The 15610-nt window shown below is 30.7% G+C and overlaps 6 protein-coding genes and 2 pseudogenes across 8 annotated transcripts; 3 read left to right on the top strand and 5 right to left on the bottom strand.

The window, feature by feature from the left end:
* Nucleotides 1–51: 51 nt before the first annotated feature.
* Nucleotides 52–1293, bottom strand: TVAGG3_0408170 (dolichyl-phosphate-mannose-glycolipid alpha-mannosyltransferase protein; the record flags this gene model as incomplete). Its single annotated transcript, XM_001317916.1, has 1 exon — nucleotides 52–1293. The coding sequence occupies one exon, from the start codon at nucleotides 1291–1293 to the stop codon at nucleotides 52–54; it is 1242 nt and encodes a 413-aa protein (XP_001317951.1).
* Nucleotides 1294–1442: 149 nt separating this feature from the next.
* On the top strand, nucleotides 1443–2882 carry TVAGG3_0408160 (uncharacterized protein; the record flags this gene model as incomplete). The annotated part of the gene is made up of 1 exon (XM_001317917.1): nucleotides 2387–2614. One exon carries the CDS (start codon nucleotides 2387–2389, stop codon nucleotides 2612–2614), a length of 228 nt encoding a protein of 75 aa, XP_001317952.1.
* A 2683-nt stretch (nucleotides 2883–5565) lies between these two features.
* Nucleotides 5566–6646, bottom strand: TVAGG3_0408150 (annotated as a pseudogene). Its single transcript has one exon. A coding segment is annotated over exon 1 (1081 nt).
* A 1289-nt stretch (nucleotides 6647–7935) lies between these two features.
* Nucleotides 7936–8704, bottom strand: TVAGG3_0408140 (annotated as a pseudogene). Its single transcript has one exon. A coding segment is annotated over exon 1 (769 nt).
* A 225-nt stretch (nucleotides 8705–8929) lies between these two features.
* Nucleotides 8930–10033, bottom strand: TVAGG3_0408130 (protein ubiquitination; the record flags this gene model as incomplete). Its single annotated transcript, XM_001317919.1, has 1 exon — nucleotides 8930–10033. The coding sequence occupies one exon, from the start codon at nucleotides 10031–10033 to the stop codon at nucleotides 8930–8932; it is 1104 nt and encodes a 367-aa protein (XP_001317954.1).
* Nucleotides 10034–10146: 113 nt separating this feature from the next.
* TVAGG3_0408120 (glycine decarboxylation via glycine cleavage system) lies at nucleotides 10147–10877 on the bottom strand (the record flags this gene model as incomplete). Its single annotated transcript, XM_001317920.2, has 1 exon — nucleotides 10485–10868. One exon carries the CDS (start codon nucleotides 10866–10868, stop codon nucleotides 10485–10487), a length of 384 nt encoding a protein of 127 aa, XP_001317955.1.
* A 379-nt stretch (nucleotides 10878–11256) lies between these two features.
* TVAGG3_0408110 (armadillo (ARM) repeat-containing protein family) lies at nucleotides 11257–14145 on the top strand (the record flags this gene model as incomplete). The annotated part of the gene is made up of 1 exon (XM_001317921.1): nucleotides 11257–14145. The coding sequence occupies one exon, from the start codon at nucleotides 11257–11259 to the stop codon at nucleotides 14143–14145; it is 2889 nt and encodes a 962-aa protein (XP_001317956.1).
* A 283-nt stretch (nucleotides 14146–14428) lies between these two features.
* TVAGG3_0408100 (uncharacterized protein) lies at nucleotides 14429–15427 on the top strand (the record flags this gene model as incomplete). The annotated part of the gene is made up of 1 exon (XM_001317922.1): nucleotides 14429–15427. One exon carries the CDS (start codon nucleotides 14429–14431, stop codon nucleotides 15425–15427), a length of 999 nt encoding a protein of 332 aa, XP_001317957.1.
* Nucleotides 15428–15610: the final 183 nt, after the last annotated feature.

Raw genomic sequence — 15610 nt, 5'->3', positions numbered from 1 at the left:
AAAATTTTCTTAAAATTCTCTTTTTTGAAAACTCTTAGTCATAAGAAACCTCTAAAACACTTCTGAATTTGGACCTTCATAAACATGATGAATAATATCACAGATTTTCTTGAAATGTAAATCATTGGCCCTATTAATATTCATTTGGCCGATATATGAATAGAATTGGACCACTAATAAAAACTTTGCAACTATTTTAAGTCTAAGTCTAAGAACTGGAGATGTAATCATTGAATCAAACCCTATAAGAACTGCTAGAACATATCCAGGCATTGAATATCTCATAATATCTTCATGGTTCAAAAATGAAATAAATAATAAATAAACTGTACTAAAAATTGCCATAGGAACAGCAGTAACATATAGTACTAGTGTTCCTGCTAGCATTGGAGCTGAAACTGTGAGCAATGTATGAGGATCTAATACGAAAAAATAATCTGTTGCTTTAACTCTTAAAGAATAGTAGAAAGGATTCAACAAATGGTCATTGAATTCAAAATATGAGGTATATGTCCCGAATTTCAAGCTATAAAAGTAAAATAATCCAGGAGTTGCCAAAAATCCAAGTCCTGTGAACAAAGCGCGAGGAATATCCAATCTTAATAAGTAGGATAGTCCAATGGTGCCAACAATTGAGAGTCCTTCGATTCTTGTTAAGCAGGCTCCCCATAAAGATAACAAAAGAAAGAAAATTTGGTCTGTTTTGAAAAATATGAAAGCTAGGAAGCAGTAGCTCATGTACAATGGCTCACAAGCACCGACAGCTTTGTATAATACAAATCTTAGTGGGAAATATAAGGAAATATAAGTAGTAAAGTTTGGATCTTGTACACAGTCATAAACAATAAGTAATCTTCTGAATAAATATGTTACTAAGACGGCTCCAAAGATTATTGAGAGTAAAAGACCAAGCCAGTATCGATTGAAAACTATTGTTGAAAATATTCGAATAATAATAGGATACCCTGGGAAATGGCATGTAAAATATTCTGGTGGACGCTTAAATAGATGTGAATCGGGCCCTTCTCTTGGAATATTGTAAAAAGTTCTTGCAACATAGACAAACATTGGTCCATCCCAGTATGCAAGAACTCCAAAAAATGATCCTGTTAATAATGATAATATGTATATGACTACTTCTATTTTTGCTAAAGTTTTCAAGAGTTCCCAGTCATGAATATCAAATTTCCAGAAATTCTCTGGAAGAGAATCGATTTTATACAGTCCTGGAAAGATTTTTCTCTGATACCATTTCTGATTTGATGACGAAGATTCACAATCTTCATCAATCATTCATCAAAAATGAATTTTTTGATGATTTCATAGATCAAATATTAATATCCATAGAAATTATTTTATTAAAATGAGCTTCATATTGCTCTAAACCTTTGAATTAGGCAATTTTGATTTAAATTTCAAACGTATAGCTTAGATTTTTAGCAAATTTTCTTTTTTATGTGATGTTATATTGTTTTATTATATAAAATTGGGTAACATGTAAAAGCAGAGTAATAAAAGTGACAACTTAACTTACAAAATGTCTCAAGTTCAAATTAACCCTAATATCATCAATGGCGATCGAAAAACAAAGCGTATTGGTAGTAGTGTGAAGATAGAAGTGTCATCAACTGATACATCTTCAAAAAGTAAGCCAGAATTAGAAGAAGAATCATCTTCTTCGAGTGATAACAAACAAAAGAAAGAATTCCCACCAGTTCAACCTCCACCAGCGAAAATTATATCAAAAATTAATCAAGACGACTCATCATCTGTTAAAAAAGCAAAATCTTCGAAAAAAGCAGAAAAATCAAGTATTAAGAAAAAGTCAACTCGTAGTTCAGAAGAAGCAGCAATAGAACCTGCACCTCAGATTGTTTTTGGAGCTGGAGATGATGATACACCGCAAGAAGAAAAGAAAAGAAGGCGAAAAAGGTCTAAAGAGCCAAAAGGATCCAATTCATCTAAAAAATCAACGAAGAAGCGTACGAAAAAGACAAAGATTGCAGCAGATGCTCAATCTTTTGCACCTCAAATTTCCAGATCAACAGAAAGGTTCGATGACTCTAAATCAGTTACTGTCAAACGCCGCTCTGGTATTTCTTCACGAGGTACACCCCTTGAAAGCAATAAAAATCAAACAGGTTTATCAAAATCGCAATTTCAATTTGATTCTTCGTCAATTCGTTCAAATAAGTCAAAGAAAAACGATACGTTAGATGACGCTTATGTGACTATCCTTACTATCCCTACAGAAGCCCCAGAACCTTTACCAAAGAATCCAACTCCGAAACAAGCAATTACAACAAAGAAAACGTCGAATCATCTACCATTACCTGTTCTACCACCCGTCAATGGCCATGGTGATGGCTTAATGCCACTAGAAACAATGGCCGAAACAATCGAACCTCAAACTAATGTTTTTGCAGCGGATAAATACGACGGAGCTTCTTCTAAACGAAAGTACGGCCACGACACTGACATGTCGCAGCCTGTTGCTGGATGGTTGAAATTCCAGGTTCCAATTGTACCGAAACCTGATGACGACCAGTATGAGCGACAAGCAACAAAGCAATTTGATATTTCTAGATTACTTCACCAAGCTAAATCATGTTAAATAAATGTCTTTCTTGATTATTTATTTTTACATACTGAATTTGAGAATATGTTCATCAGCAAAGCAAAATTCTACTATTTAAACATAATTATTCCCTTTGAATCAGAAAAATTGATAAAAATTATGAAAAATAAGAATCATCAATGGATATTAGCCCTATTCACAAATATTCTATATAGGATAACTGCGAAAATTTTATGCATCTAGAGGAAAATCCTCAAAACAGCAACAATCGAATTTCAAAATGAGTCTGAATTGGAAAAAATCCCTCGTCATAAGTCTTTTTGGATATAACAAATATTTTTATATCATAAAAATATCGTCTTGTATAATGTGCTTCCTTTACTTTTTTATTTGATGTTTTGTGAGTTTTTTCAAAAGAAACTGCAAGGCTATCAAATAATTGTAGAGACGAAAAACGATGTTGTTATGAAAGGGACATTGCAGTTTTGTGCCCAAAACTTCAATATAGAACTCAGAAACGTAGAAATATTAAATCCATCAGATTTTCCTCAACTTGGAGGATCAAAATTCCCGAAGTTATTAATTCGAGGATCGGCAGTTAGATATATTCATCTCCCTCCTAAATATGTAGATCTTGAAGATTTGCATGAGAGAACAGCGGTTGCCCAGCAAATGAGAGACCAAAATGTAGACACAAAGCCAACAAAACGCAAGTCAGCGATATGAATCAAAGAATTTTCCTTAATTACAGATTTTCATGTACAAATTTCATTTGAATCTATGAAAATCCATTCAACATTTCTATCTTATAATTTTTGTTGAAGAAACTCAATACTTATATTCTTTTTCATTCAATTATACAAAAAATCTTAGACATCTATTGAAACATGTTAAAAACAGTTATGAATATTACTTATAAATCCTTTCATTGTATATATACTCTGTAAATGTCCAGTAAACATCTTAATACGCTAAATTTGTATAATTATATATATATTTTATTTTTAATTTGTATTAAGTCATTTTTTTTTACTACAAGGTCAAACTTCTACTATCGGGTCCTTGAAAGGACTTTAGAATAGACTTTGATTTCTCTCAATTTTTTTTAACTGCGAGACAAAATGAGTAAGTTCGCTTTTAAATTGAGGGGAAGTATACATAATATTCTAAGAGATTTTCACAATATCATATCTCATTGTACTTATTCCTTTTGTCACAAGTTTCCAAAATCTCTCAATTTTTTGACAAAAATTCTCAAATTTCACTATATCTTATCCAAAATCTGGAGAAAACGTTCGTGTTCCTCATAGACTTGGGATACATGTTGTCAATGCGAATTTTAAAGGAATAATGATTTTCCATCAGATTCAGCATCCTGTGGTTGGAATGGAAACATTCAAACAAATAACTCACAATGAATCTAACTTAATTCATTATAAATAGAAATATCATATCAAATGAATTTTGAAAATCACAATTTTTTATCTTTTAATGTTAGATATAAAAAAATCAAATTAACTCAATATATCTAAGTATTTTAATATAACAATTGCATAAAAATATTGTTTGTCATATCCAAGATTCAGATATAAATAGTTTTTCTATATCTCATGTTAATACTGAGATTCTCACAGGTCCTGGGGTATCCTATAAATATCTTATTGTGCGTTTTGAACCGAGTGAATACGCTGTATTTCCCTCATTATCCTTTGCATTTCGATTAGCTCCAACTGAAACTAGATATTCAACAACTTCAGGTTTATCTCTCTCAGATGCAATAATGAGTGGAGTTTTTCCATCATTAGTCTTTGCTTCTTTATTAGCACCAATAGAGATAAGATATTGAACAACTTCAAGATGACCTTTTGATGATGCCCAAATGAGTGGAGTCCATCCATCATTATCCTTTGCTTCTTTATTAGCTCCAGCTGAGATAAGGCATTTGGCAATTTCAAGATGACCTTCATATGATGCATAAATGAGCGGAGTCCATCCATATTTATTCTTTACTTCTGTATTTGCTCCAATTGAGATAAGATATTTAGCAATTTCATGATGTCCTTGAGATAATGCGTGATAGAGTGGAGTTTCTCCATGATCATCATCCTTATTTCCTTCTTTATCATATCCAGCTGAGATGAGACATTTAACAATTTCAAGATGACCCCATATTGTTGCTTCACGTACTGGAGAAAAAGCATTTTTATTTGCTTCTCTATTAAATTTAATTGAGAGAAGATATTTAACAATTTCAAGTTGGCCTTTCCATGATGCAGTGCTGAGTGCGTAACATATATCACTATCTTCAATTCCAGTAGAGATAAGATATTTAACAACTTCAAGATGACCATTAAAAGATGCAAAATATAGTGGAGTATATCCATTTTTATCCTTTACTTCTTTATTAGCTCCAACTGAGATAAGATATTTAACAACTTCAAGATGACCATTAAAAGATGCAAAATATAGTGGAGTATATCCATTTTTATCCTTTACTTCTTTATTAGCTCCAACTGAGATAAGATATTTAACAACTTCAAGATGACCATTAAAAGATGCAAAATATAGTGGAGTATATCCATTTTTATCCTTTACTTCTTTATTAGCTCCAGCTGAGATAAGATATTTAACAACTTCAAGATGACCATTAAAAGATGCAAAATATAGTGGAGTATATCCATTTTTATCCTTTACTTCTTTATTAGCTCCAACTGAGATAAGATATTTAACAACTTCAAGATGACCATTAAAAGATGCAAAATATAGTGGAGTATATCCATTTTTATCCTTTACTTCTTTATTAGCTCCAACTGAGATAAGATATTTAACAACTTCAAGATGACCATTAAAAGATGCAAAATATAGTGGAGTATATCCATTTTTATCCTTTGCTTCTTTATTAGCTCCAACTGAGATAAGATATTTAACAACTTCAAGATGACCATTAAAAGATGCAAAATATAGTGGAGTATATCCATTTTTATCCTTTGCTTCTTTATTAGCTCCAACTGAGATAAGATATTTAACAACTTCAAGATGACCATTAAAAGATGCAAAATATAGTGGAGTATATCCATTTTTATCCTTTGCTTCTTTATTAGCTCCAACTGAGATAAGATATTTAACAACTTCAAGATGACCATTAAAGATGCAAAATATAGTGGAGTATATCCATTTTTATCCTTTGCTTCTTTATTAGCTCCAACTGAGATAAGATATTTAACAACTTCAAGATGACCTTTTTAAAAGATGCAAAAATAGAGGAGTATATCCATTTTTATCCTTTGCTTCTTTATTAGCTCCAACTGAGATAAGATATTTAACAACTTCAAGATGACCTTTTTAGATGCCAAAAATAGAGGAGTATATCCATTTTTATCCTTTACTTCTTTATTAGCTCCAACTGAGATAAGATATTTAACAACTTCAAGATGACCATTAAAAGATGCAAAATATAGTGGAGTATATCCATTTTTATCCTTTACTTCTTTATTAGCTCCAACTGAGATAAGATATTTAACAACTTCAAGATGACCATTAAAAGATGCAAAATATAGTGGAGTATATCCATTTTTATCCTTTACTTCTTTATTAGCTCCAACTGAGATAAGATATTTAACAACTTCAAGATGACCATTAAAAGATGCAAAATATAGTGGAGTATATCCATTTTTATCCTTTACTTCTTTATTAGCTCCAACTGAGATAAGATATTTAACAACTTCAAGATGACCATTAAAAGATGCAAAATATAGTGGAGTATATCCATTTTTATCCTTTACTTCTTTATTAGCTCCAACTGAGATAAGATATTTAACAACTTCAAGATGACCATTAAAAGATGCAAAATATAGTGGAGTATATCCATTTTTATCCTTTGCTTCTTTATTAGCTCCAACTGAGATAAGATATTTAACAACTTCAAGATGACCATTAAAAGATGCAAAATATAGTGAGTATATCCATTTTTATCCTTTACTTCTTTATTAGCTCCAACTGAGATAAGATATTTAACAACTTCAAGATGACCATTAAAAGATGCAAAATATAGTGGAGTATATCCATTTTTATCCTTTACTTCTTTATTAGCTCCAACTGAGATAAGATATTTAACAACTTCAAGATGACCATTAAAAGATGCAAAATATAGTGGAGTATATCCATTTTTATCCTTTGCTTCTTTATTAGCTCCAACTGAGATAAGATATTTAACAACTTCAAGATGACCATTAAAAGATGCAAAATATAGTGGAGTATATCCATTTTTATCCTTTGCTTCTTTATTAGCTCCAACTGAGATAAGATATTTAACAACTTCAAGATGACCATTAAAAGATGCAAAATATAGTGGAGTATATCCATTTTTATCCTTTACTTCTTTATTAGCTCCAACTGAGATAAGATATTTAACAACTTCAAGATGACCATTAAAAGATGCAAAATATAGTGGAGTATATCCATTTTTATCCTTTACTTCTTTATTAGCTCCAACTGAGATAAGATATTTAACAACTTCAAGATGACCATTAAAAGATGCAAAATATAGTGGAGTATATCCATTTTTATCCTTTGCTTCTTTATTAGCTCCAACTGAGATAAGATATTTAACAACTTCAAGATGACCATTAAAAGATGCAAAATATAGTGGAGTATATCCATTTTTATCCTTTGCTTCTTTATTAGCTCCAACTGAGATAAGATATTTAACAACTTCAAGATGACCATTAAAAGATGCAAAATATAGTGGAGTATATCCATTTTTATCCTTTGCTTCTTTATTAGCTCCAACTGAGATAAGATATTTAACAACTTCAAGATGACCATTAAAAGATGCAAAATATAGTGGAGTATATCCATTTTTATCCTTTGCTTCTTTATTAGCTCCAACTGAGATAAGATATTTAACAACTTCAAGATGACCATTAAAAGATGCAAAATATAGTGGAGTATATCCATTTTTATCCTTTGCTTCTTTATTAGCTCCAACTGAGATAAGATATTTAACAACTTCAAGATGACCATTAAAAGATGCAAAATATAGTGGAGTATATCCATTTTTATCCTTTGCTTCTTTATTAGCTCCAACTGAGATAAGATATTTAACAACTTCAAGATGACCATTAAAAGATGCAAAATATAGTGGAGTATATCCATTTTTATCCTTTGCTTCTTTATTAGCTCCAACTGAGATAAGATATTTAACAACTTCAAGATGACCATTAAAAGATGCAAAATATAGTGGAGTATATCCATTTTTATCCTTTGCTTCTTTATTAGCTCCAACTGAGATAAGATATTTAACAACTTCAAGATGACCATTAAAAGATGCAAAATATAGTGGAGTATATCCATTTTTATCCTTTGCTTCTTTATTAGCTCCAACTGAGATAAGATATTTAACAACTTCAAGATGACCATTAAAAGATGCAAAATATAGTGGAGTATATCCATTTTTATCCTTTACTTCTTTATTAGCTCCAACTGAGATAAGATATTTAACAACTTCAAGATGACCATTAAAAGATGCAAAATATAGTGGAGTATATCCATTTTTATCCTTTGCTTCTTTATTAGCTCCAACTGAGATAAGATATTTAACAACTTCAAGATGACCATTAAAAGATGCAAAATATAGTGGAGTATATCCATTTTTATCCTTTGCTTCTTTATTAGCTCCAACTGAGATAAGATATTTAACAACTTCAAGATGACCATTAAAAGATGCAAAATATAGTGGAGTATATCCATTTTTATCCTTTGCTTCTTTATTAGCTCCAACTGAGATAAGATATTTAACAACTTCAAGATGACCATTAAAAGATGCAAAATATAGTGGAGTATATCCATTTTTATCCTTTGCTTCTTTATTAGCTCCAACTGAGATAAGATATTTAACAACTTCAAGATGACCATTAAAAGATGCAAAATATAGTGGAGTATATCCATTTTTATCCTTTGCTTCTTTATTAGCTCCAACTGAGATAAGATATTTAACAACTTCAAGATGACCATTAAAAGATGCAAAATATAGTGGAGTATATCCATTTTTATCCTTTGCTTCTTTATTAGCTCCAACTGAGATAAGATATTTAACAACTTCAAGATGACCATTAAAAGATGCAAAATATAGTGGAGTATATCCATTTTTATCCTTTGCTTCTTTATTAGCTCCAACTGAGATAAGATATTTAACAACTTCAAGATGACCATTAAAAGATGCAAAATATAGTGGAGTATATCCATTTTTATCCTTTACTTCTTTATTAGCTCCAACTGAGATAAGATATTTAACAACTTCAAGATGACCATTAAAAGATGCAAAATATAGTGGAGTATATCCATTTTTATCCTTTACTTCTTTATTAGCTCCAACTGAGATAAGATATTTAACAACTTCAAGATGACCATTAAAAGATGCAAAATATAGTGGAGTATATCCATTTTTATCCTTTGCTTCTTTATTAGCTCCAACTGAGATAAGATATTTAACAACTTCAAGATGACCATTAAAAGATGCAAAATATAGTGGAGTATATCCATTTTTATCCTTTGCTTCTTTATTAGCTCCAACTGAGATAAGATATTTAACAACTTCAAGATGACCATTAAAAGATGCAAAATATAGTGGAGTATATCCATTTTTATCCTTTGCTTCTTTATTAGCTCCAACTGAGATAAGATATTTAACAACTTCAAGATGACCTTTTTAGATGCCAAAAATAGAGCTGTTCTACATCTATCATCCTGCGATTCTTTGTCACAGCCACATTCAATGAGAGATTTAACAAGTATAAGATTTCCTTTTGAAGAAGCTGCGTGAAGAACATTTTTATCATGATGGTTCTTGTTTTGTTTTTTCCAAAGTCCTTCTTTGCATGCTTTAAACATCTCTTTTTGATTCATTTTTCCTGAAATCTCATCAAAGAATTTGTAGATTTGATCGAAATCTTCAGAATTTTGAAGTTCAGAAATTTTAGAAAGAAACTCATTTGATAAACCATCTCCTTCTTTTTCTTTGAGCTGAGACTTAAGATTCTGCACTTCTTTTGTAATATTTTCTTTTTCTTTTTGAACTTGATTTAAATTTGCTTGAAGTTCTTCGATTTTATTTGTTGACCTGGATATATCCTTTTGTACTTGATCTAAAATGCCAATAATGCCACCTAATATTCCCATCTTCATGTATTTTTGAACTGATTTCAGCGTTGAAATGGCATCTTGTAAGTTGTTTATTGAAACATTTGCATTTCGGGTGCAGGCATACAATTTATTCGCTGAAATATCGGAATTTGATTGCTCAAGAAGAGAATTGAAGTCATCTGGAGTAAAATTCGCGAATTTCATGATAGTTCTGATATCTTCTACTTGGAATATATTAAAGAGATTATTCTCTTTAATGTAATCTTTGATATGTGAACCAATATATTCGAAGTTCAGAACAATCCCTTGACTCATTAAGATTTGTAAACTATTCAATTTCTTAAACCTGAAAATACTTTTTCCCTATGATGGAATTGGTATTTTTATGAATAAACGTAAATATATTATATATTCATCATACTCTATCTCTTTATTGTTTCAAAATCTAAAAAAAGAACTCAGGAAGAATAATAACGTACATTTTTGTAAACAAAGCTAGTGGATAGAATTTGGTTACTGGAAAATTAATGTATAGTATATCCAATATTGGATGACTTTAACATTGTGATGTTCATGGTTGGAAACCCAATTTTTTTGTACAAGATTATTTTTTCCGTAACGGGTTTTTCCCAGATTTTGGATTTATCAACCAGAAACGGCCAATGCACTCATTCAGATCTTAGTTTAACTAAAAATATAAAGTGAGAACACCTGTAGAAATAAAAAAAAACTTTGAATTTTGATCGATTTTACATGTCAAAAATTTTTATTCAAGGCTCTTTAAGTATGCCTTACGATCAACTAAAGGCTCCGAAAAATCGGACAAAATCTCTATTTGGGCAATCCAAGCATTCTTCTCTGCAGAAGTCTTTAATAATTTTGGATTATCTTCGAGTTTTGTATTTGTTTGTGTGATTTTGAGATCAACTGGTGCAGCAATTGATTCAATAGTCTTATCTGACTCAATTGTAGCAAGCTCTTCACCTTTCTTGTATGTGCCTTCTGGAGCAAGAGCTAAGAATTTGATATTTCCAAGATGGTAGCCTTTATAGCTTGTTACACCGAATTTTCCAACTTTATTTGCTAAATCGAACCATAAATGATCCTTTGAATACTGTTTAGCAGCGCGTGTGAAGCAAGATGTTATCATAAAAAAATTACTATTGAATTTTGTCACTTTTCTTGTTATAATTGATCAATGGACAAATTAAATTGCTAAACTAACAATGAAAATAAAATATTTATACTTAGCATATCTTGAGTTGTTGAACAATATCGCATTCGCATGCATTTGGAAAATGTTCATTGAAAAAATTTGAGTTTGAATTGATGATAATAGTTCCGATTAATAGTGTACTAGGAATATAAGAGTTTTACAAGAAAGAAAATGTATTCTGGGTGAATCAAATGAAGATTTATCTCAAATAATGAAATTTTGCCAATCATATATTAGTGAAAATTAAGCTACATAAACACGTAAATATATTTATGAATAAAGAACAAGAAGACTCAATTTTTTGAATTTTTGTATTTTTGGAATGACTGATTTTGATGAATTTATACTGCAAAGTATCAATCTTATCAGAGATCAGCAAAATCCAGAACAGCAAATGGAAGCATCTTCCCAAGTAGATCAATTTTTAAACAATGAAAACTCAATTTTCGCTCTAATGAACGTTATATCAAATCAATCTGAGTCATATTACAAAATGTATTGCCTTAACTATATGTGTATAGCTCTAAAAAGGCATACTTGGGTAGAATGTTGTAAAAATGATGAATTTATTCCAAAATTAAAAGAAATTATTTTTAATATCCTCGAAAACGAAACAGATAACGATATTTTAAACTACTTATGTAACTTATTCGAACGAATTGTAGCAGAATTATTGACGCACGTTCAATGGCCAGAAATTTTAGAATTATGTTTCAATTTATTACAAAAAGAATCAAACAAAACACGATTTGCTTTATCATTTGTCGCATCTATATTCGGAAATCTATCAGTGGATTCTCAAATCGAACTATTTCCTCATATTTCAGAAATTATCAAGCAATACATGTTCGCAAACACAGAATTAAACAGAATTGCTGCAGTACATCTATTCTCCGAGGTAGCCCGCTCACTAGATAACCCAGATGACTGGCAAAACATCGATGGATTCGATCAAATACTCAAAACACTTGTCACAAGCTGTATTGAACAGAACAGATCGATAAAGGAATGTAATGTCGTATTCAAAGCAATGGGAGCTGTTCTCAATTTGCATTATTCGTATTTATCTCTACTTGCTCCCGAATTTTTGAACTATTCAATGGAGGTTCTTGTGTCCGATAATATCAAATTACCAATTCGCTTATCGGTTTGCAAGTTGGCGAAGAAAGCTCTCTCATATTCTTTGGATATGACCGGAGGAGAGGGTTACGACATACTAAGCATGTTTAATGTAATAGTTTCATTGGCTATGACTGCTTCGCAGGTCGAAGATGACATTTATGACTTCGGAAGCTGCGAAAAAATTATTTCAATTTTATCTGTTTACATTGAACCTGAATCTATACTGTATGTCATTAATGATTACATTGAGAAAGGCTATGCGAACATTATCAGAGTCATTGGTGCATGTTTCCCCGCTTGCAAGGACTATTTTTCGGCGAATTTCCCATTGGAAATTTTACAAAACGGTTTTTGTATTGAAAATTCAAGGGAACTCGAGTCTGCATCATTGTTTTTGGATGATCTTATATCATATTGCTTCCCAACTGTTATGACTTACTACGAACAATTGGTTGAAATCTTAGTAACTTCAATTCAGAATAATCTCGACAACTTAGGCCTCAAATTCGTGATAAATGTGTTAGATATATTGATAATGAAAGAGAATACGCCTATAAATGATGCCGGAGATGTAATTAAACTGATTTTGGAGTTTTTATGTCAGCAAGACCAGTCAAGTAACATCTGTGGTGACTTGATATCCCTTCTATCGACCACAATAATGACATTGCCGCCTGTAGAAGAGAATGATTTGCAGATTGATTTTGATATTTTATTGGCCAATCAAGATTTACTGACTTACTTGCCTAGATTGTTATGTGCAATAGCTAAGCATGTTCCAAGTTTATTGAATTACGTTTTTGAACAGCTTAAAGCATTAATTGAAAATTATAACGAAAGTGAGTTGAACAATGAAGTTATACAGTATATGATTAGACTTATATGGCTATTTCCAGATATATTTGCTGCAAATTATGAAGAAATTCTTGCAAAATTATTAAATGAAATATTTGCTCAAGAAAACAAAGATGATTCTTCACCATTTGTCTCGAAATCGAAAGGCAATGCATTATTTGCTCTTGGTGTTTTATATCATTACACAAATAATCCAAATTCAGAAATTTATCAAAATTTGGAACAAAATTTAGTTGAACAGATATCAAATCATGAGGTAAACATAGCAATTGGAAGTGTTAGAAGCTATATCGAGAATACATACGCATTTGATTTCGAAAAATTCGTTAGTCAAATGATTGAATTAGATTTCAACCCTATTTTGACACCATTATGCTTGCAAGCCATCAAACTTGGTCTTTTATCAAATCCGAAAGAGAAGATTCTTAATATTTTGAATCCTTTGATGAATTATTTGATTTCAAACGCGATTGAATCGACAGAGATAGACCAAAGCTCTCCAAACGATCAATCATCGATCATTGAGCAAAGGCAGAACCTCCTACAGCGATTATTCGAATGTTTCAACACTATATCAGATGTTATGGGACAAAACTTAGAGAGTTTTGGGCCAAATGTCATTGAACTATTAATGAATTTCATTACTCGCGAAGAAACAATCGTTAAAAGCTGCTCAGCTGTCAGTTTAAGTTATTTTATGATGAATGTTGGTTTTTATACCCAAGAACAGTTCGATGACTTCATTTATTTGATTGCACAGAACTGTTTTGAGGAAAATCCAGAACTTAAACGTTCATCTTTTGACAGTTTGTCCAAAATTATTCAAAAACTTGGATATTCTGAAGATTTTGACGATTGTTTGATTGTTGCTTATGATGTTTTGGAGAAGAAGATGCCGTATTTCATGAATGCAAGTTGTGTGTTGCTTCACGCTTTCTTGAAAGGTGCTACAAATGTTAATTTTGACCAAATTTTGCAAATCGTCAACGAATTTCAATTCGAAAATGACGAAATGTCAGCCAGAATACTGGGATTGATTGCACAAACAGGAAATGTCAGTAGCAACGCTGCCGTTCACGCTTTCCTGTTGGATGAAGTTTATTTTAGAAATTATATTTCAGAAAATGTCAATACATTTAGATCAAACCTTCCTGATGATGAAGAAATTGCAAGAATTGTTTCATATCACCATGGAAAACTTGCACGAATCCTTCAGAGAAAAGGAAGTAATTAGATATATATGATTCTATGTTTATTTTTGTTTTTTTCCACCGACAGGAACTGTCGTATTAAAAATATATGTATTTGGAATATCAACCACTTCAAATTTGTTTGGATAATTATTTTCTAAGGGTCCATTGTCATGATCCGAATGATTTTCTGAGGAAAAGTTGCTTTCTCCCCCATCCAACACATGTCATTATGTATCAAAATTAGAAATTTCAGTCTGATTGAGTGTAAACCATTGAAAATCATATTTGTTTGAAGAAGAAAAAGAAAATCTCGGGAATAGAAGAATGGATGTATGCTTTCATTCCTCAGGACCTTCATATGATATCTGGCATAGGTTCTATTACCCTGCAACTTATGCTAAATTTGTTAATACAAGTCGAACAGTCACAGAAAACAGCCACGTCTTTGTTGGTTACGTTCTTTTCGAAAATTTTAGTCCACAAGGTGTCATTCGAATCACTTATCCAGATGATAGTACAAAAGTACTTGTTTCAACTTCTTCTTTTATTAACTGTTCCTCTAATGAAAGTGATGGAGGATCTATATATATGTCATCATCATTATCAGGAGAAGGATCATTTGTTCAATACAAAGTCTGTAGTTATGAATCTAAATCAGATAATTTAGGATCTCATTCATATATTTGGGTGACTAATGACGATAACCATAAGAATTTTGTTATCGAATCATCATTCACTCAAAATACAGGACGTATGTCAGTTTTATATCATTCTTCTGGATCTATTCTATTTCTTTCAATAAATATCTCTGATTCAAATATAGATGCAAATGCAGCATTTTCTAGCTCTGATCCATTTTCTATTTCAACAACAAATTTTAGTAATTTCGATAATATTTCATCAAATCAACAATGTTGTTTTTATCATCAATCTAAAACACAAATTTACGATTTTTGTAACGTTATTGATAACAAAGTTTCAGATAACCACGCAATTTTCTATCTCAATTCTGTTACACTTTCAGTAAATAAAAGTTTCTTCAAAGGAAACAAAGCTTCTAATTTATTTTATATTGATTCAGCATCACCTACTGTAAATGAATGCCATTTTGAAGATAATACATTCGAAACAAATAAAAATTATATTCACAGTTCAAAGTCAATGACAGAAATCTTTCTCCCTAATTTATATTCTTCATTTTTATGTGAAAACCGAGAATATATAAAAATTAAATTAATCTTGAATACTCACATTCCAAATATTTCTATTTCTAATTTATTTTCTGGTCAACCTTCTTTACATCCTTCTAAACATAAACATTAATTTTAAGCATCATGTTATATGATATTCAGCTTTCAAATAACAATAAACATATGATATTTTTGTTAATTTGAATGAATTGGATCCCAATTACCTATATTATCTCATAAAGAGCCCTCAAATTTTTAATAATTTCAATACAGAATTTAGAAAATATTAAAATTTAAAAAAGGAATAATTAAATCA

This window comes from Trichomonas vaginalis, chromosome V (assembly GCF_026262505.1).
Source record: "Trichomonas vaginalis G3 chromosome V, whole genome shotgun sequence".
Taxonomy (NCBI): domain Eukaryota; phylum Parabasalia; order Trichomonadida; family Trichomonadidae; genus Trichomonas; species Trichomonas vaginalis.
Note: the sequence above shows the minus strand (reverse complement) of the source record. Positions and strands in the feature narration are given on the sequence as shown.